Consider the following 23,341-nt stretch of genomic DNA (forward strand, 5'->3'; position numbering starts at 1 on the left):
GAATAAATAGACGATTAAATGAAAAAAAAGATATTTATAAATAAAATGAAATAGAATAATGAAAGAGTTATAATAAAATGAATTAATAAATTGAAACAGTAAGATTAATAAAACAACCACTATCAAAGAATAGAAAAATTGAAATAATTACTATAGAAGAAGATAAAACTATTCATAGCTGTTCCAAATATAGACGGGTCAGGATTCATTCTAGGAAAGAACTGTCGAAACAGTTCTAAGATATAGTTGTCAGACGCAGATCTAGGGTAGAACTGTCAAAATTTGTCCAAGATAGAACTGTCTAATTTCGTTTAAGGGTACTTAGTAGTACTCTCTGGATTTATCCTAGGGTTCAATTTTCTATATTTTTTCAAGGTTAGTAATTTCGGAATAGGATCTGAGGCAAACATATTCAAAATATTTTAAAGGTAGTGTTGTTCAGAAATGTGTTTTGATAATTCAACAGCTGTTCTAGGATGAAACAACTTTAGTCAAAACTCTAAGTCGTATAGATATAAAACAACATTATCATGTCCGGTCCTTATATGTTAGATATCTAAAAATAAAACTTAAACCAGTTGTTGTTGATGAACGATAAATATAATATGTAAAAACACGTACATGTATGCAAAACAAGATTAAAAAAAAAACTCGCGACAAAAAATTAGACGGGTAAAAGCAACCTGAATATAGACAATAACGAAGGATTACACAAATATGAAAAAATGTAACAACATATACACTATATCTTGAAATGAACCAATCCTGTACACACAAAGCTCCACAAGTACAATAAGACTTTAACAGTTAATTATCAAAGAAAAACTTTAATTGATATTTACTTGTCGATTCCAACTACAATTTATAAATAACAGTACGATAGATCCCGTAAACAGCATATGTTTAAAATCAAAACAAAATTTAAGTTTGAGAGGATAATTTATTATCGTTTCGTATTTAATAACATGTAGTGACAAGCTTTGTTTGAACTATATTTTAATGACTTAATAGGATGAAATGCATTCCCATATGCTATAAAATGTCCAATAAAACAATATAAGCAATAGACAACCAGGATGAATTGTTAACATATATGTGTTACTTCCAAAAACCATAACTATGAATACATATTAGTATGAACAGCAACCAACATCAAATGTTTATTTACTATCATTGAGGAAGCACTGTTTCTTTTCTAATTATCAGAACAGTTGCCATTTCTTTTATATATATAAAGTACGCTCTAAACATAGGATTCTGAAAGCCAAATTTACTAAACATTTGGTAGAAGTAAGTTTGATAGAGTTTCAAAACATCGTGCTTTTGATCGTCATTATAGATTTTGATTTAATCAAGATGCAATTACCAATAACTTTTTGAATAAGCACTTGATATGACCAATCAGTTTTTTGTAACCACATTAACATCAGCACTGCTTTCTTAAAGAACAGTCCGGTTTTCATATTTTAAGTTTGCAGAATTCTCCCTTTGTGTATTGTTTTATATACTGCTGTTTATTAATTTAATTTAATATCTTTAATCTTGTGTGTTGTCTTTGTTTTGTCAACTTACAGACCTACATTTTTTTCTCAAAGTGTTTTTCTGCGTGTAATTTTAGTGTATACAAATTTCATTATATTTTTTTCAGCATTATAATGTGTACTACAAGCGTACATATTGTTTATATACTTCAAAGAATATCAAAGAGATAGAAAAAACATGTATAATTTAATATGTAAACGACAACCACTCAGAGGTGTAATACCACCAAATCATGGTACGTCACATCCGGTTGTATACGAAAGTAGGTCGAAAAAATATTCCATTGAATTTGAAAGTTGTAGGTTATTAATCCTACATTTTATTGCAGTAAAACATTTCTGTGTAATAAACATATGTCTTGGATATTTCAAAACACCATTATGTTTTTATTTGGGATTTCCATAGAATATTTTGTAAACTTGAGGTTTCATGGTGACGAAACCTTGTACACAGATAAAATAAGGGGACAAATTTGATTTGTAAACTTCCAATGATGGTTATTTTCTTATATGCAATGACATGTTATGTGAAATGTTTTTCTATAGTACTGGACAGGCTAATACTTTACTCATGCCAAGTATTTCTTTATTTGAAACAAAAATAATAAGTGCACATTTTTTTGAAAAGTGCAAATTTAACAAAGACTAATAGGGGAAATCAATGGTAGTATTACACCTAATACAGATCGTTTCACTTATTTTTGTTTGATTTCGGTAAATGGACGATATCTTCTAATGAGAGTTAGATAACTTACATTCATTAGTTTTGCATAAACATATCACCACCATAAGGTTTGTAAACGGTATCTTCATTAGTGTACTGTTTAAATGATATCTGAAAAAAAAATAGCAGTTAAGTGTATGGTATGTGTTAAACTTAAATCAGTCTTTGATACGCTTAAGTAATAAAACGTAATTTTAAACTCTGGTTAATATTTACAGGACAAAAGCAACGAAAAACATAAGAAACCGACATTTTTAACATTAAAAGTATTATGATAATAAGGAGACGTCACAAGTTGGTTAATGAGACGCCTTTCAATCAAAGTTCCAAAGAAGTAGATGTAAGCAATTACAGGCACTATTGTGACCTTTCATTCAAAGAAGGAGAGAAAGATTACAAAGGAACATTCAAATGCATAGATAGAATATATACTAACAACGCGATGGCTAAAAAAAAAGACAAACAGACAAATATATGGAGAGCCGCATTGTACCCCCCGAACATTTTAATTTTTCCTTTATTATCATTAAATAACATATGCAATACACATACACTATATATGTAACATATGTAACAAAAAAATATAATACATACGTAATATACAGTATAAGTGTATACAGCTAAAGGTAACAAATATCAATCAGGATAAATTAACTTGAGCATACACACTCATAATCAGGTGTAACCTCACCATACTCTACATGTGCCTACTCTAAATTTGGTGCAAATGACTGAACTAAATTGACAAGGCTGAAGATTAATGTCGTTTCAGATTTGATTAAAATGATGATAATAATCAGGGGATCCAGCAGATTAGTTTTGGATTGAATGTTATAATAATAATCGGCAGGTCTCATAATTGTCCCGAAGATTGTCCCGCAGATTATATTTTGGTTTGTATTTTTTATTAAAATAATCGGCGGATCGTGATTATTAAAAGCCGAAGAATTTTTTATTAAAGATAATCGGCGGGCTCTCGATTCAAGCCGAAGATTTTATAATTATCGACATGGGTCGTGTATTTAAAAAAGCCGAAGATTCTTATATTGATACTAAGCGGCGGGGTCGTGAATTTCAAAAAGCCGAACATTTATTTGTCTCCTTTTTTATTTCTAAAGGTAAAATAACATTAATTGGGGTAAATGTGTTTGTGTGTGTGGGGAGGGGAAGGATTAGTTTCATTTCAGCTTTTCATACAAATAATAGTACACAAGACATAACATAGAAATCTAAAGACTACGCATACTAAAAGGTCCCGACATGATATCAGTAATATGAAACAATTTAATTGTAAAAACTAACTTCTTAAGTTATAACAAAACTATCTATAAAACAAGACCTGAATCAACGAAAATCTCTACACTAAAGCATTAATACATGTGTTTAGCATTTATTCTAATTTACTGATTACAAAATCATTATCAATATCAATAAAAATCAATATTTCATGATCTTATTGTATTTTAAAAACGCAGATGAGTGTTATAAAAATAGCTGTTTTGTTTGATATATAATCGATTATAGTTCCTACTAGGTCGAATGAGTTTCAGACTAGGTCGAGTTTAGATCAGAATAGGTCTTACAGTCTTGATCGAGAGAAGTTTAGACACCTATAACATGGCTCATTCTACGAGGAAAAGTCGAGGAAAAATCGGTACAGTCGAGTTCAGATATAGGCTATTTCAGACTTTTTGTGTGTTGTAATGTTTATTCAACCTTAAAATTTTTTACAATCACCACGGGTATGTTACTTTTGCTTAAATAATAATAATAATTTTCTAGATCATATTGAGAAGATTACCCGAAGAAAAGTTACTTATTTGCAAATCAAATATAAACAGCAATTTTTGTCTTTTGTTTTTGTTGCTTCAAACTGATTAACTCGACTTCCAATAATTAAACTAATAATGACAAAATGTTCATCTAGCGTACAAACTTGTAGATCTGGTAATATTGATGAGTTTTTACTGTAACCTAATTGTCAAGTAGTACAAACCTGATCATGAAATATTCAAAATAAAATTAAAAATGTTTTTTATAACATTTTATGTTTCCCTGAGAGTGAAGTATTACAGGAAATAGTGCTTTAAAACATTTGATTTTGTGTAAGTATGTACACGGACATTTTAACATTATGTATACAACGCAACATAATCCGTTTTCAGTCAGGTATGTTCAAATTAGTAAATGGTATTGTTTTAATATAAGGTGCACACTTTCGCTTACTGATGTCCTGTGATTATATGAAACGTTTTCTTTTTTTTTCTTTTAGAGTATGGATAGCCGATATATATTTATTATGATCTTTTTCAATCGCATAGGTTTTGAATGAAAGGCTAGTTAAATGTTGCAAAATACACAATGAATTTGTAATTTATTCGTTAAGCTTTGATACACATTCGCTCAAAATGATTATTATGTTCTTTTTCAAATCAATTTTAACATGTAACGTAACGGACCGTAACAAGTTTTAAGAATTATTTCTAAACTAATACCTACAAGACGTGTAAAAATTCATAGGTTTTCTTTTAATGCAGTTCAGACGTTAACGTATATGTAAAAGTACATTAACGAGATGAGACTAACAGAATTGAGAATAATGTGCTAATATATATACAAAACAAAACTCTAAAACTGCTTTTTAATTTTAAACAACATTGTATCTTTAAAAGATGCTGCATAGCAATCAGATGCTACCCACGTTGTAGCACAAAAACTTTTAAGTTAGCATTTGTTTCTTATCACAAAAACTTTTAAGTTAGCATTTGTTTCTTATCTTGATCAATTTGTACAAATCAAGCAGAAGGTGGCACATGAACGGGTGTTAGATTTGACTCATAACAGTTTTCTGCATGCTATAATATAGTCATTAAGGATTTTTCTGGATTTGTTGTAAGCACAAATGAAAGACAAGAATACAAAAATTACCGTAGCGTAATTACACAAAGACGAGCTGTTTAAGTACCGAACCACGTCAAATGAATAATACAAGAATTAGATCAAATAGTAAAAGTAATATTCAAAAGACAAATAAAAGAATACTGTAACACGTATATTATTTGTGAAGTTAAACGGTATTATTTATTAACACGGTCATGATACTTTTGAATGAACATTTGTTTAGAAAGAGACGACACGTTCTTTCACATACCCCTGATTCATCAACTGCCCAGGCACTGATGACGTTTTACAAAGTTTAAGCAGCAGTTGCAAGCTTTTTCATACCGTTGTGAAATGCATATGCCACGATCAGGTTAAGTTGGAGTATTGCTACCAAGGTTGGGGACTTGATAATTTCAAAATTAAAATCATCTGATTTGTCATAGATTCTGGCACTGAGATGACTACGTATGTCAAATTTGAGTTATTTAAGGAATGACTGTAATATTTTTTCTGTCTATAAAGTAATAACATAAAACATTTGGTGCACACTGAATAACGCGCGTAGAGGGTTATTTAACAGTGTGCACCACATTTTGTTTATGTTATTTCAAATAGACAGAAAACATATTACAGTCATTTTTTATAATTTAATTCTAAATTCCATTTTAAACTGTAGAAAACCATGAAAAAACGTTGATGACGTCACGGTCACATGATTAAAATATGTCTATGTGATGATAACAAAAAAACGTCAGCCAATCAGAAGACATATTACATCCAAAATCAAATTATAAGTTACTGTTATCGTCAATAATTTCTGGACCGGGATGTAAACAAAAGGATCGTGAAGTTTCTTGGAATCCTCTTTGAAAGTGTAATTAGTCACGTTTATTGCAGTTTTTAAAGACTATCAATTGAAACTGAAAGAAATAACAAAAGTATAAATACTGAATGTTTATTTTTCATGCACACAAAAGAAAATTATTTCTAAATTACCTAAAAGGAACAAGAACATTTATCTTTCGGTGCCTCATTGTCTAAATATAATTTATGCTTTGATATTCCCCAGCTGTGTTCTTTATTTCGCGGATATAATGATTAACAGTTATTATTGCATAGCAATATAATATATTTCCCACAGAAAGTAACCAAAAGTTAGCGTGCAATAAATTCTAATATTGCAATAATTATTGAAATTCATGACGTCATCAACGACAAAATCTTTGATTAAACCAATTCTTACTTTAAAATACTAAATTGCTATACAATAAAAGGGTTATTGCATGAATATTGGGGAATATTGTCCCTCGTAGAACATATATTGCACTTGTAAGTTCGTGCAATATAAAATGCTTAAAAAATTAAAATCACAAAAAATACCAAACAAGGAGGAAAATTCAAAACGGGAAGTCCGTAATCAAATGGAAAAATCTAAATCCAAAATTCATCATACGAATTGATAACAACTGTCATATTCCTGACTTAGTATAGGCATTATCCTATGTTGAAATTGTTGGATGAAACCGGATTTTATAGCTAGTTATATCTCTTACTTGTGTGACAGTCGCATAAAGTTCCATTATAGGATTAATACCGCCATTGATTTTCCCCTATTAGTATTTGTTAAATTTGCACTTTTTCAAAAAATTGTGCAGAATTTATCTTTGTTTCAAATAAAGAAATACTTGGCAGGTGTAACGTTTTATCCTGTCTAGTACTACATAAAAAGTTTCACATAACATTTCGTTGCATACAAGAAAAAAAAACATCACTGGAACTTAATTACCAATCAAATTTTCCTCCTTATTTAATCGGTGTACAAGCTTTAGTCAAATTCAAGGGAATATGTTTTTTCGACTTATTTTCGTATGCAGCCGAATGTGACATACCATGATTTGGTGGGATTATACCGCTATTGATAACGATGTGTGGACACATTATCAAATATGGTTTTAGAAAAGCATGTTTGATATTTAGGGGATGTCTGTTTTGCACATTCTAAGCTAAATTCGAATAAGCAAAATTACATTGGTGCGAACAATTTAACTATGTTGTGTCATGTGTACTATTGTTTTTCTGTTTGTCTTTTTCATTTTTAGCCATGGCGTTGTCAGTTTGTTTTAGATTCATGAGTTTGACTGTCCCTTTGGTATCTTTCGTCCCTCTTTTAACGTTTTCAGCACTTAAATAAAGTCTTTCATTCCAAAATTAACGTTAAGTAGTAAATATTCTGAAACTAAAAAAGATTGTTTTGACATATTGTATCAGGTGAAGTGAAAGTAAATAACATCTGTTTATTTCAATTTAATTTAATTTCAAAGAGGAGTTCATCAAACGGTAAATTTGCAGACACAATTAGGAGGGAGGGGTTTATTCTTAACTACTATTTATATGTATAATAGAAGGTCATGTTTAAGCCGCAACATACTATAAATGCTAACAAAACTACGCTGTTAAAACAGTTATAGCGATGAGGCATTAGAAAAGCAAAAATGTTACCTTGAGAACTCTTAACTCTTAACTCTTTTCAAACGCTGATAACATTCGATGGTAGAAATTTCAAAAAGTCTAGTCTCCACTTGAGAAAATTTGGATCTATATCCCAATTCTTTTGAATAACGAATAATCAATCTAAATCCCTTCATTAATAAAATGTCTACTAGGTGGCCTTGAACTTCTATTTTTATATGTTTGTAATCAGGTGTTTACTACCCTATGTCACAGGGAATTATCGTGGATCTTTAAAAGGACAAAACCAAATATTATATATTAAATTTCAAAATATTAAAATGATATTATAGGGTACAGGTAGTGATGTGACGTGTTCACGAAAAATCGATGACCTGATTAACAGGTGAACGATTTAAGAAAGATTCAATCTTTGTCGTCCTGACATAGAACTATACAAATGGAGTTTATTCTAAAGTAATTTATCCTTTATTTACTTTAGAATAAACCTCTTTTATATTTAACGAAGCAAAACTTTAATAAGAAAACATTATACAAGAAAAAGAATATATGTCACATAAGTCAATGCGTAAGTATTTAGAATCGGTCTTGTATGTGACTGGTGCATTTTACTGGTTGCAATTCGAGTTTCCTTTTGACATATAATGGTTAAGGTAACTAGGGTGTCTTATAGATGATTAAATGAAGTTGAAGAACGACATGCATTAATGAAAAAGTATATAGATAATTTTACTTGAGTAATTTTATTTAGATGTGTCACTCTGAATGACGGTATATTTCATAATATTACAGAAATCAGTACTTCAAAATTGTTAACGTATATATGACTTACAATTTTGAAACCCCTAGACGTCTGTAAAAAAATGTATAAGCTATTTTGCCAGAGTGCGAGCTAAAATGAATTCGAATTGTAATATTTTTTTTTATAGAAATATTCATTTTTTTTGTAGTGTGCAGTCTGCGATTCCTTGTTATTATATATATTGAAACTAACATTTAGATTGTGCCAAAGATCAATTTTTTCGTTCAGTGTATTTAAAAAATATTGTATGATTGCCAATGAGACAACTCTCCAAAAGAGACCAAATTAACACAGAAATTAACAATGATAGGTCACCGTACGGCTTTCAACAATGTGCAAATCCAATACTGCATAGTCAACTATAAAAGGCCCCGAAATGAAAATGTTAAACAATTTAAACGAGAAAACTAACGACCCTATGTATGTTCATTTCTGTTATTTTATCTTTTAGCGGTTTCAATTGATATTTTATAGTGACTTTTTCTAGGATGTGATGTTACACGATTGTTTCCGGAAAGGGTGAAGGTTGGTTCCTATTAAACGTTAAGATTCGCTGTATTTCTTTGCACCTTTCATAAGTCAAAAAGCTGAGGTTCGGGAATTGTAGTATGTTCAAGGGTTCATAAAAATTAAAAACACAAACATACTGAACTCCAAGGACAATTCAATTTTAAGTCGCTAATCTTATGCCCAAATCAAACGCTCAAACAAATAAAAAAAATAAGCAACAACTGTCATATTTCTGACAGGCATTTTCAAATGTAGAAAATGGTGGATTGAACCTGGTTTTATAGCACTAAACCTCTCACTTGCATAACAGTCGCATCACACTCCATTATAAATACTTATTATGACAATATTGATGTTGAAAGGCAATTTATAATCAGTTGGACATCAAACGATAAGACACAACACATTATTCAAACGAAACCATAACAGAATTATCAAAAATAAAAGTAGTATATGAATGTTGAATGTACAAAGTACAGAGAGACATGGTATAGAAATGCAAATTCCCACTCAATTCACCATTTAAATTCGGGAAAATGTCACTTCGATGCCAAGCATACCTACAACAAGGATGTTAAAACACAACTTAACACGTAATAAAAAGGTAATAAGTTAGTCTAGACACTGACACATCGTATAGATTTTCAACTTCGAAATCGTGATGGTGTCCTTACAATTTGCGGAGAGACATTTTTAATCATCCCGTCTTATAACTACTTTGTTGTCGCAGTTTCCTCGTAAGGAGATGGAAGTTAAATTACAAAAATACTGAATTCTGTGTAAAATTCAAAACGAAAAGACCCTAATCAAATTGTAATATCAAGAGCTCAAACACATCAATTGAATGGGACAAGAACTGTTATATTTCTGACTGGAACACGCATTTTCATATGTATAAAATGATAAATTTAACCTAGTTTTATAGCTAGTTAAATCTTCCATTTGTATGATAGTTGCATAAAATTCCATTATATTGAAAACGATATGTGAACAAAAAACGCAGACTTACATGTAATAGATAAAAAAGTCAAAAATAGAGACACAGCAGTCATCGTGGTGTTATTGTATATCTGAATCACTATAAAAACAAACAGGTGCGCAAACAAACATTTATCATGACACAATAACACAATTACGGAATGTATTAGCAAACCCCTGTTTTCGGAGTCAGTTTAGTGTGAACATGCACAGTTATATAATAACTGCTGATTCATAGGAAATTGATAATTAGGAAGTTAGACTCATCCCGTTTGTCAAAGATTTTAGTGTGATATCGTCCATCTGTGTTAATATTGAGGAAAAGATCAAGGAATGAAGCAGTCCTTGTTGTATCTGTATTATCTTTAATGTCAAGTATTGTCGATTACAAAAGTCCGTATAACATATTTTTGTTTTGAAACACAGTCATATGCAATGAAATTAGGCTTTTCATTTTCACCATATAACATTTATGTTCCTTGAACTAATTTCTTTAATGTCTGCTTAATAGAGTCTCATAAGATCATTTTTGAAGTTACGATAAAATTCAATAATTCTTTTCGAGCCTCTTTTACATAAGATAAGTAGGATTGCAAGGCATTTGCTGGATTAACTATCCAACTACTTGAAATAAAACAAGCTAGCTATAGCTACGTTTTTTAAATCGATGTATTAAATGAGAATATCATATCAACTCTGAGGCCTGAAATTAGAGCAAATCCCCTTAAAAAAATCGTCAATCAAGCACAATCCCTTTGTGAAAGCTGAAAAAACTGCTATTGACACCAAAAACGAAATGATTAATGGCATCTTTTTTTCCAGTAAATATCATGGAATTTAGAGCTTTTGTTATCCAAGGTAAGCGACGCTTATTCCAAATATGAAATACTATTATTCAAAAACAGCCCAGCTTTAAAAAATACTGATTCTGATTGTGTATATTATCAAGAGTACAATATTATACATTATAAAATGCAAGCAAAATGGAAAAACACATCATTGGATTAAAACAATTTATTGGTCGAACAAAACACTCACACAAAAACAAACAAACAAACAAACATACGAAGTGGTTTACCGATGATCAAAACAAACCGTACATCTATTTGAAATATGGTTGTACGTTGACCAGATTAACATCTCTTGCTATGAACATGCAGAAAACACCTGTACATTTCGAGAGAAAGAAAAATACCATGGGCATCTGTAAATCAGGGAGTAAACTATTGCTGTTTTTCAATAAACAAATTAGATCTAAACTTTGATGGATAGTTGTCTCATTGGCAATCATACCTCATCTTCTTAATCTTATATTAATAAAACAGTGTTTGTCAATATGTATTGCTTCTGTCAAATTATTTACGACGAAACAAAAATTCATCAAAGTTCAAACAAAGTGGATGTTAACAATTAAAGGCAACAGATTTTTGAACAATTGGTTGTTAATTCTTTCAATAGTGCAGCTACATGTATGTATGTTCACGTCTGTTATTTTGTCTTTTAGCCGTTTTGAATAGTTTCAAGGTCCGAACACACAAAAGAAAAGATTATTCGCTATAGGGAACCTGATATCTCAAAAACCAAATGTTAAAAGCTCGTTAAATAATGAAATTACGGTTGTACATGCATTTTGCATATGAATAACTATCTATTTTTAATTACAGCAGTATGCGTCATAGCAGAAAGTAGGGGGACAATCCAATACGCAAATATAGATGACACTGTTGTATTAAAATGTAAAGTAATGAAAGGGGCAGAAGATTTAAGATGGCGCCGAAATAACTTTATTTTGACTGATGGACAGAAGATAAACAAAGAAATTCCTTGGTTAAGAAAATCAAAGATAGACATTAAAACAAACAAAAGCCAATACAACCTTCTAATTGCCAATGTTACGGCAGCTGATTTTGGACTTTATCTATGCGAAATGCAAATAAGTAAAGAAATGTCAAGGCAAATAGTAACACTTGAATATAGAGGTAACTTATTAGCAATATATGATTGTGATTTTATCAATAAAGTTGTAGTACATTGATTTTAAAAGTTATTTAGGCTGAAGTGAACGTGACTTTTATCTTTCATCCCGAAACAACGGCTAATTATTTTGAATTAGAATTTTCCAATTCTCAACTTGATTTTGATCTTATCAAACATATTTTGACCGCATGAATATCGAAGTGTGCATAAGGATAACAAAACTGTATTTGATAATTGTACTGATTTTTTTTATTTCTTTGTTACGATATCTAATTTCCTTTATACAATGATCTTATTCTATTTCCTTCTACCTTTGTTTTATGTTTACTTACGTTTAAGAGTATAAATGAAGAAATTATAAACACATCAAAAGTTCAAATATAAAAAAATAACAAAAGGAAGCAAGCATTTCAGGAAAACACATGGTTCAAACTGAAATAATCATATCAACAGTACTTGTTGTCCCTGAGTAAGAAAATTGTTTCTTCATTTATTATTATCTTTTGCGTTTGTTAACAAATCTTTTTTGTATGCACTTTTATACATAAGTTCTAATAACATTAGAAAATCCGGGAATCCTTTAACTCAAACATATTAATATAAGCTACTCGGATGCAAAAACGTATCCAGTTTGGTTTTCCAAATCGTACATGTACATTTATGTAACTCCCAAATAGTTGCATTTAAGTAATTATAAAATGAACAGAGCTAGACAAACGATACAACAAGACTTAAGTAACATCTGTATATCACATTTAAAATGAAGAGTTCCTTAATGCAGATATATATATTTTAAAGATGTGAAAATTGTTTAGTTAACACCTCAAAATGTATTCTTAGTGCAGAGTTACCTGTGCATTAGTATCAAGTGTTAAACGAATATGGACACACATCAACAAATTTTAATACATTCACATCCTGGACTAAATTTTTATAGATGTTTGAGAAGTTCCGAATTTTAATAATGGAAATGAACTATGTTGACTGATGTAACATGTATAACAACAATATGTAACTGAATGGAACATATCATGTTACATTTGAAGACTTGATAAAGAAATATCTAAGAATTATGAAAAGCATAATGCATACTACTTACAGTCATGCCTTACACTTCTCCAAGTACATACATTGTAGTCTTGTATGTACTCCGAAATGTCAACACTGCATATAAAAATAACACTTTGTATATGTACGTTTGCTTCATTTCGTTATATTTGTTTGTATCGTAACTTAAAAAAATGGTTTTGCTATTGATTCTGTTAGTTTTGTTTGTCGTCAATGTAAACTCATAATAAATATATACGTTGCTAGATCAACATGTTCATAATCTGTCTTTGTGTCAAAGCTAAATTGTTTTATTGATATAGAATAAAATATTTATGCTTAACTTTATAATCTTTCATTTATTCTAACATGTTAGAAGAAACAACATTATCATATGATGTATCGATAGCTGGAAGTAGCAAAGCAACGCTCTCTGTCTCAGAATTTGTTGGTAAGGAGAGTATTTTCCGTTTCATTAATGTCGTTTCATATACATGTATCGATGAATTTAGGTGAAGAGGAAAATGGACCATTCTAAGTGAATCTAAACAATGAATGATGAAAATTAATTTACTCATTTAAAGTCCCCATCTTGTTGAGATATTAATGCCTACTTGCGCATATGTCATATGCTTCGCAGGACAAGACGATCTATTACATGTGTATGTCTTATTTTATGATATTGGACATCAAGTTATTGCTATATTTTATTATGTAATTGTGTGGAAATACATGTGTTATATTTTATGCAGAATCAACGCTAGTGGCTTATGTTTCAACTTCTTTAAGTATCCAGATAACATTTCGATAGTGACCAACCTAAAGATCTATACTTACAGCATAATTATTTTGCTATTTTTCTCACCAAAGTAAAACTCACTTAGAATAAAAGTCCTTATACAATTCACTTGTGCTACCCCAGTTGTTAAGGCTGACTCTGATATATAATTAATTACAACAAATGAATCACGAATACTAAATATCAACTTTTTAAAGAACAAATAACTTCTATACGATTATTTCAGGATTATATTACATGAGTCTTTTTTAAAAGTTAGACAATCCTGAATTAAATCAGAACACGTTATGCTCACAGTTACGTTAAGCAAGCCTAAAAATCTTTTCTTTGTGAGAGGTAGACATTGAAATATAAGTTGATAATTGTTATAAAACGAACCCAAAATAATTACAATTATTGCAGAAAAAATCTTGTTTTTTTATGATAATTGATGTAAAGCAATATTTATTCATATACATTTATCAATTCAAATGTGGAATATGTTTTTTTTTATTCAGAAACCACATCATCTGTTAAAGTAGTAGTTACTGAAAACATCCAGACCACTTTTCCTGACAAAGAAATAATAGGTCAGGATAATATAAATATTCTTCTTCTTCTTTTAGGACGAATTCAAAGAACTTAAACTATAGCTTTGAATAATTTACTTCTCTCACGAAATTTGAACTCACATTTTTCCCGACAAAATCACATCTTTTTCTTAACTGTTTAGGCTGACTCAGATATTATCACAGCTACTGCATATACACTTGAATTTTGTTTTTTAGATAAAAAAGATTAAATGGATAATATGCATGAAAAAATGGCAATCGGGTTCAAACCATTTGGGGCGGGTTTTTTTGCACGTAAACTATTTTACTACTTACACTTCATTTTATCTCCGGTGGTTAGTTGTCTAATAGGCAATCATACCACATCTCATCTGTTTTTCTATTTATTATGATTTCAGTGAAAGATAATTATACAACCTACGTTTTATTTTCGGCCGGATTTATCGTTGTGTTACTAATATCTATTGGGTGTAATATATGCATTAGTAACTACAAACAAAGAGCAATGCAGATGGCGATGGCACAACAAATGAAGATTCAAAATCCGCAATCTTTTGACGAAACTATTCAGGAATCAGATTCAGCTGGTGCGATAAGTCACGTTTCATCTAAATATGAGACCATAAATGAAAATAATATGACAATGCCTAATTTTGAACACAAGATACAAAGTCAAACATTTAACAGAACATCATCACTGGTATTTAACCAATCATATCTTGAAGTTATAGGGGATGATGATTATTTTGCCTCAAAAGAGATAACAGTTGAATCATCTTCTATGACAAATAATAAAAAGAACACGTTTAAACCGAAGGAAATATTTGCAGACAATATAGATGCTGAAGTTGCCTCATATCACTCTATATTATCAAAACAGTTTAATGAAACTGACATGTTCGTATCAGCAAATAGTTCAAATCATATAGACATTAACAGTGTTAACAAAGATATAACCAGAAAAGTCAATTCAACAAAGAAAAGAGAATTTGTAAACCCTTATTCGACTTTGAAAACAAGTGAAATGCAAAACTATCAAAACTTTTATACAGCTGTTAAACATGATACAGAAATTGTGATTCAAAGGGAAAAAACATGTTACGAAAAGATGAAAAGAAATTCTTATCCTTGAACATTAATCTTTTTTTTTTAAAGACTCATGTTTATGTGATATTTGAGTGTGTCAGTTCTAGCACAATCTTTGTCCAATAAATGATTTTGTATTTTAACTTATTTATCCGAATGACATTGCTGAGAATTATTATGACAAAACGCAAGTCTTAGGAAGAAGCATCAACGGCAAAAAAGGGCTTAGCATTAGGCATACAGTGTTTATCGTGTTTTTCATGTGCATTATTGTTTGTCTATTGTTCAGTAGGGACATTACATATATCAACAAGGAGATGCATGATTGCCAAAAAGACAAATATTAACTAACGTTCGGTTGAGTTGGATGAAAGAAACTATAAGCAACCTTACGGCTTTCAACAATGAGAAAACCCATACCGCGTAGTATGTGTTAAAAGCCCCGACATGAACAATATGAAAATGTTCAATTGAGAAAACTAACAAAATTTACCAAAACAAAAGTTGCAGACATATAAAAACGACAGCCACCAACGACAGACTCTTCAATTGATGAAGAACGTGTTAGGATTTAACGTAATTGAAAGCACAATAGCTCTCCTTAACCTTGAACAGTAAGGTAACAGATCGTGAGAATTATGTAACAAAAACACAGACCGAACGGTACAGAGAATTCCCATCTCTTCCAACATCAATACACAAGATACAGATCTGAGAGTAGTTGCAGTAGTTGACACCGTTTTCATTGCAAATAATTACTTATAAAAATCATGTACCTACACTAAAATTTCAAGCAGTTCCCATTCAACATCCAAATAATTAAGTGTAAATGTGTTATAAATAGTAAGAGAAAACAACGTGACCTTGTTGACTGCCAAAATATAGGTGACGATAGAGTATATAGTACCGAGAATGTGTATATGTGTATAGCAGTAATATTTTTAATTTACTGATAAAAGAGTCAACAATTTTATACCAATAAAAATTAAAGGACTACTAACAGTGGCTGACATGTCAGCTCCAGCTCCAGATGATGTCTGTATTATATGAAAATCAAGCACAATCCATCCCGTAAGGGGTTTAGTTTCATACAAACCAAAAAATATATGAGATGAAATAATCTGTATCATGCCAACAACTGGTTTTAGAATAAATGTGTTTACTTTCGATAAAAGACCCTATGAGTGAATCAATATTTATACCAAAATATGACATCTTTAATGACCAATAAAAATTAAAGGACTACTAACAGTGGCTGACATGCCAGCTCCAGCTCCAGATGATGTCTGTATTATATGAAAATCAAGCACAATCCATCCCGTAAGGGGTTTAGTTTCATACAAACCAAAAAATATATGAGATGAAATAATCTGTATCATGCCAACAACTGGTTTTAGAATAAATGTGTTTACTTTCGATAAAAGACCCTATGAGTGAATCGATATTTCTACCAAAATATGACATCTTAAATTACCTGACAACAGTATCATAACTATATCCCCTCTTAATAAGTCTGTTCATCAGTTTTGTTAGTTTTTGCGGTGAGTGTCGACAATTTTGTGCTTTGTTTAGAATCTTATCATACAAGATTGAATTTGAGGAGTATTTGTTGAATTTTTTAGATTGATAAACTAGAGTTGCTCTTTTACTTGAACTTATATCATAATGTTCTACTAAACGGTACAATCGATGTGTAGTTCTGATCTTATTCTTGTATATAAATCACCGAGACAAGTAACTAATTTTAACTGTAAACAAAACGGCAAAGAGACAGACGGCAGACCTAAAGTCCCCATCACACTAGACCTCGAACACGTCATGATCCTAATAAAATTCCTCTACGATTCCATTACGACAGTTTTACGATTATATAGTAGAACATTATGATATAAGTTCAAGTAAAAGAGCAACTGCAAAATTGAAACCATGCTATATTCGGTGCGTTCAAAGGTGAAATAAGCTGTTTTATGTTTTCTATACACGATATATCATATGAAAGCAGTTGCCTTTTCCAGAAAGTACTTAGATCTTAAGCTTGTATTCCCTTCTAATAGTTACCCTTTCGTGATCGGATACCATCATGTCGTACCACATAGTAAATCATTTTTCGAAAAAATATATTCTTTGAGTCAAAATCAGTAAGATGAACATACTAGTAGTCTATTTAGATATACATGTATCCATATACCTTTGATTTTATTTCGCCTATCTCGTGAGTAGGTTGTTGGTTCAACCGGGGTAAAACAAAGACCCGTAATATTGTTTTTCTCCCTTCTCAACTTAACTCTCTATTTTCTTTTAAAGTAGGAGCAATTACAGATCTTTTTAAGAGTCAGAAAGACGTGTCCGAAAAGAGTGACATGACCCACTTTAGGCGGTTATCTTGTGAAATATTTTGTTTAATCTGGATTAATTTGTCAGTAAAGAGCATATATGTCATGGTATTCCTTTGATAATTGCCATCGACGTTTCACACCAATCCATTATCATCTGCATATTGTACAGGATTTTTGTATATTTCACATTTGCATTTCGCTAATAGACATCAACTTGTGACCTACATATTGAATTGGAGTTGATGTCCAGAATTGTTAATTATAGTCTTGGTGAATACATAAATAAAAATAAGAGCAATTAGTAAAAAAATATTTGAAATAAAAAATAGATACTAATTGGTCACAAAAGTCAATGAAAACGTCCGGTTATACAATGGAAATCATGACCTTCATTGTTCTACGGATATGTGTCCTTCCTGTCTGAATGACAACGATCTGTTTACGTACTAGAAACAATACTCAGCTATTCAGGGCTTTTGATACTTATGGAGTCGGGAGTTGGTATGATTTAAATGTTGATACCAAAAAACACCAAAGAGATTGTTTTAAGTACAAGCAATATAAGTTACTTTGTTTGAGCATTTATTAAGTTAATGAACATAGTTACACAGATCTTGACTTTTGGAACTAAGCGACAGGTTGAAAAAATATAATCGTATCTTATCTTTTCCTTAATGGTAAAGTTAGTTAGATTTATTTTATTTTTATGAAGTAAATAATCCATCTTTAAAACACATTGTTTTACAAAAAATTCCTCCAAACTGACAGATCAGATTATTTATTGACAACATATTTATTATCTTCAATTGACATGCTTTCAATTGACAGTTTACATCCCTTCAAAAACAACCCTACTTCAACTCATCCTTGTATCGTTTGCTTATTCTTTGAAAGATGCAGTGATCCCTCTCAAAAAGAATAAAAAGAAGCTGTAATGATCTCTTCACTTTTCGTTTTGCTGTACAAATATCTGGTCACTAATTTATTGAATTTCAAATTGGTTTACGGGGTAGATCGCATGTATTCTATAACTTTTCGATAAAGTTCTACACAACATAGAGTTCACTCTCCTTGTAAAGGATATTGTAGCTATTACGTCTACTATCATTTTACTTTCACAAACGACTTATTTCTAAAAATAAAAAAATGCTAACGTCACCAGTGTCTGAGCAGAAAGTTGATGCACCAGGGGTATGTCAAAGAACATCTCGTCTTTATTTCTAAAAGAAGTTCATCGGAAGGTACCAATACCTTGTTGATAAATATTCCGTATCAACTTCACAAATAATACCTAATGGTCTTGATGCATAGATTCTGCATACTGACGTTGTTTATCATCTTAATTACGTGTTACATTGTCCTTTTAATTGCCTTTGTTCAATTATTACTATAACTTTTACTGTTTGGTCTGTTTTATGTGATATCCATTTGACGTGGCTCGGTACTTATACATCCCGTCAATGTGTTTGTATTATCTTTCATTTAGCTGTTGTGTTTTGTATAAGGGACATTTTGTGTTTCTTTGGTTCTTATAACGTGACTCTCTACTTTTAAAGATCTCGTCATTATGTTATTTTTCTATTATATGTCATGTTATTTTTCTATTATAAATTTGTTATACTTTGAACGACAAATGCCAAAATTATTTCACTCGCGTAGTGGTATTAATTATATTAATTATATAGTGTTTCTTAAAAATTCTAAATAACTTCTGGATATAGATTTTAATCTCGGTCTGTTGCTGTAATTTATACATAACTTTTGATTTTTAACCCTGCATACCAACATTCCCCATGTGAAATTATAATTGTTTTGAATATACATTGAACAACAAAATTTCTTCCTAAGTGACGTAAATGTTTGTTTGTTTTGAGATGGTAACACAGTGATGACTGCTGTAACCATATTTTGACTATTTTATCGATTCTGTCTGTTTTGTTTCCGCATCGTTGTAAAAATAACGAAATTTGATGCGACTGTCATACAAGTGAGAGGTTTAGCGCTATAAAACCAGCTTCAATTCACCATTTTCTACATTTGAAAATGCCTGTACCAAGTCAGGAATATGACAGTTGTTGTCCATTCGTTTGATGTGTTTTATCATTTGATTAGGGAATTTCCGTTTTGAATTTTCTTCGGAATTCAGTATTTTATGTGATTTTATTTTTTTTCTTGAATCATTATTTACGGACGCCATTACGAGTTGATGATGGTTAACCGTTACGAACTATCTTTTTCACAGATGATATCGGATATGTTTCTCACGTCGTTTCTACAATCCCGTTACCTTTTTTACGAATATGACCTACCGAATTAAACTATTAACCTGGTTTGTAAAAACATAAGCAACATAAAGGGTGCCACAAGCGGAGCAGAAACTGCTTATCAATCCGTATTTTTTATAAAGTACTATACGGTACGGGTTATCCACTTTGGAAGACTGTGTAGTATTTAAAAAGATACTTACGTCTACATCGTCTAGTCTGATTGATAGTTTGACCTATATGAGAAATCATTGTAGATCTCCGCATTGTCATAGATGTATTTGGCACAACTTTTTGGAATTTTGGATCCTCAATGCTCTTCAACTTTGTACTTGTTTGGCTTTATAAATATTTTGATATGAGCGTCACTGATGAGTCTTATGTAGACGAAACGCGTGTCTGGCGTACTAAATTATAATCCTGGTACCTTTGATAACTATTAATGAAGATCCAACTCATTTTTCGAAACAGTCGTCGTCGCTAATTGACTTAATTATAACTGATAATTCCGATTTTGTACCGTATTGTGGAGTCGGGCCACCACTTTTAGACCAAATAAGATACCACTGTCCAGTAATGGGGTTCATTAATGAACAAAAGCCTGCTTGTTTGTCTTTTAAAGTAAAAATATGGTTATATAAGCAAGGTGATTTTGATGAATATAGACGCATATTGACCAAACTGGGATAGAATATTTGCTTTAAATGATGTTAATAAAATTATTTCAGAAACTTCAAATCGTATCCTTGATGCAGCTGAAAGTTCCATACCCAATAGAATCGTAACTATTCGGAAAACTGACCCTGCTTTGTTAAATAACGATTTAAGGAAACTCATAAGAAAGAAAACCCGTTTACATTCAACAGCTAAACGGTGAAACCGACCCGCCGATTGGAATAAATTTAGACAAAATAGAGTGACCTCTTCAATAAGACAAGCTCGCGAACAATATTAAAATAATCTTATACAAAAATTGTCAAAAAGTAACTTATCGGCAAGAACTTGGTGGAAAACTTGTAACCAAAGTTCTGGTATTAAACCTACGCACTCGGGTATTCCTCCCCTGCTTAAAGCGAATGAATCTAATAACTTTTGTGCGATGCAGACAAACAGATGATACCGAGGCTGTTATTTCTGACTTAACCGTTCAAGACTATACACTTAGTGACATTACACTTAAATATAGTGAGGTAGAAGATGTTCTAAAGATTTTAAATCCAAACAAGGCCTCGGGTCCAGACTTGATAAGTCCAATATTATTAAAAGAGGCTGTATCACAGCTAAAATTCCCTCTTTGTAAACTATTTAATTTATCTTTATCTAAAGCCATATTTCCGGCAGATTGGAAAAAAGCAAATGTAACTCCTGTTTTTAAGAGTAACAATTGTAATGAGGTCCAATCTCGTTGTTAAGTATATTATCAAAGTGCATGGAGCGATGTATCTATAAACATGTACACAACTTTCTAATTGAAAATATGATAATCTCCCCTAATCAATCGGGTTTTACAAAAGGCGACTCTGCCATAAATCAACTTATTGATATTTCTAACTACTTAAGTTAGGCTTTAGATAACGGAAAAGAGATTAGGGTGTTTTTTGTGACATCAGCAAAGCTTTTGATCGGGTTTGGCATAAAGGGCTATTATCAAAACTTAAACAATATGGAATTTCTGGAAATTTAATAAATTGGTTTTGTGATCATCTATCTGAGAGGAGTCAACGGGTGGTCGTAAATGGAAGCAATTCAACATGGAGACAGATAAATGCAGGTGTCCAACAGGGCTCAATTTTAGGTCCGCTACTTTTGCTTATCTTTATTAACGATATAGTAACTGATATTAGAGCTACTATCAAATTATTTGCAGACGACACTAGTATTTATTTGACAGTAGACACTCCTGAAAATACTGCTGAAATTCTTAATGGAGATCTGAATAAAATCCATATGTGGTCCTCTAAGTGGCTTGTAAACTTTAACTCACAAAAAACAGAAACCATGATTGTTTCAAGGAAATCAATAAAACCAAGTCATCCGATCTTAAAAATGAATCATACTGATCTTCAACAAGTTTCTACTCATAAACATTTAGGTATTATTTTTTCAAATAATGGGTTATTGAATATTCATATTGAATATATAGTTAAACGTGCAAATAATAGAATAAATATCCTTAGGAAGAAGTGTTTTATACTAAATAGGTTCACTTTAGAAAAAAAATGTATTTTTCATATATTCGACCAATATTAGAGTACGGGGATGTCATTTGGCATAATCAAACACAATACTTGATTAATAAAGTGGAAAATGTTCAAATTGAAGCTATGAGAATTGTAACAGGTGGGAATAAATTAACTTCGATCCAGAAGCTTTATGCGGAAACGGGTTGGGAAACACTTTCAGAAAGAAGGGGAAACACAAGCTCACTATGTTTTATAAAATGGTAAATAAGGAAACTCCAGATTACTTACAAAACTTGGTACCAAATCAGATAGTTAATTTACATAACCATTTTACTCGACAGACTCAAAATACTTCGGAAATTCGTACAAGAACTAATCTTTATTCCGATTATTTCCTTCCTTCGTCTATTAAATTGTGGAATAAGTTACCAGACCAAACAAGAAATTCTACGTCTTTAAGCATTTTTAAAAGTCGCATAAAAAACCCAAATAATAAATGCCCTAATTATTACTACACTGGAACAAGAATGGGTCAAGTATTACATGCCAGGTTAAGGATGAATAGTAGTTCTCTAAATGAACATTTGTTCAAACGAAATCTTGTAGATTCTCCGAACTGCTCGTGTGGCTTGATCGAGTCTACAGCTCATTTGTTATTGCATTGTAAAAAATATGACGAATTGCATAATGACATTTTTTTCTCAATTAATTATCCAGTCACACTAAATACAAATTTACTTTTATTTGGATCACAAGCTCTAAATTTAGACCAAAATAAAGATATTTTTGGAAAAGTACAATAATTCTTACTAAAGTGCAAGAGATTTACAAGATAAATTGTTATTCACTATTTTCACTAAGTTGCATTTCATCTAAACATGTGTATATTTTTTCAGTGTTGTTTTCTTTTTTCTTTTTTTTCTTTCTTTTGTTGTATTTATTTGATTATTCTAAAATTGAGTTTTTTTTCTCCTTTCTTTTTCAGTCATATAGTTACTTATTTATTCTTGTGCCATATCATTGTAATATTGCATGCTTTTTTATGTAATAGTTAACTGGAGTTAGTATTTCAAGGAAACGGATAAATATAAGCTATATATACATGTAGCTTGTTTCCGAATCCTGTTATTACTGTGTATTTTGTATGATTATATATTTGTATTGATGATGAATAAATATGCTTAAACTAAA

General features: G+C 30.8%; 1 protein-coding gene across 1 annotated transcript in view; it reads right to left on the bottom strand.

The window, feature by feature from the left end:
* LOC143056160 (uncharacterized) overlaps positions 1 to 14,603 on the bottom strand; it is a 30,815-nt gene extending 16,212 nt beyond the window's left edge. The window contains exon 1 of the mRNA XM_076229243.1: positions 14,597 to 14,603. Coding sequence (XP_076085358.1) covers positions 14,597 to 14,603 — 7 coding nt within the window. The remainder of the gene's footprint in view (positions 1 to 14,596) is intronic.
* Positions 14,604 to 23,341: the final 8,738 nt, after the last annotated feature.

This window comes from Mytilus galloprovincialis, chromosome 13 (assembly GCF_965363235.1).
Source record: "Mytilus galloprovincialis chromosome 13, xbMytGall1.hap1.1, whole genome shotgun sequence".
In the NCBI taxonomy this organism is placed as follows: Eukaryota; Metazoa; Mollusca; class Bivalvia; order Mytilida; family Mytilidae; genus Mytilus; species Mytilus galloprovincialis.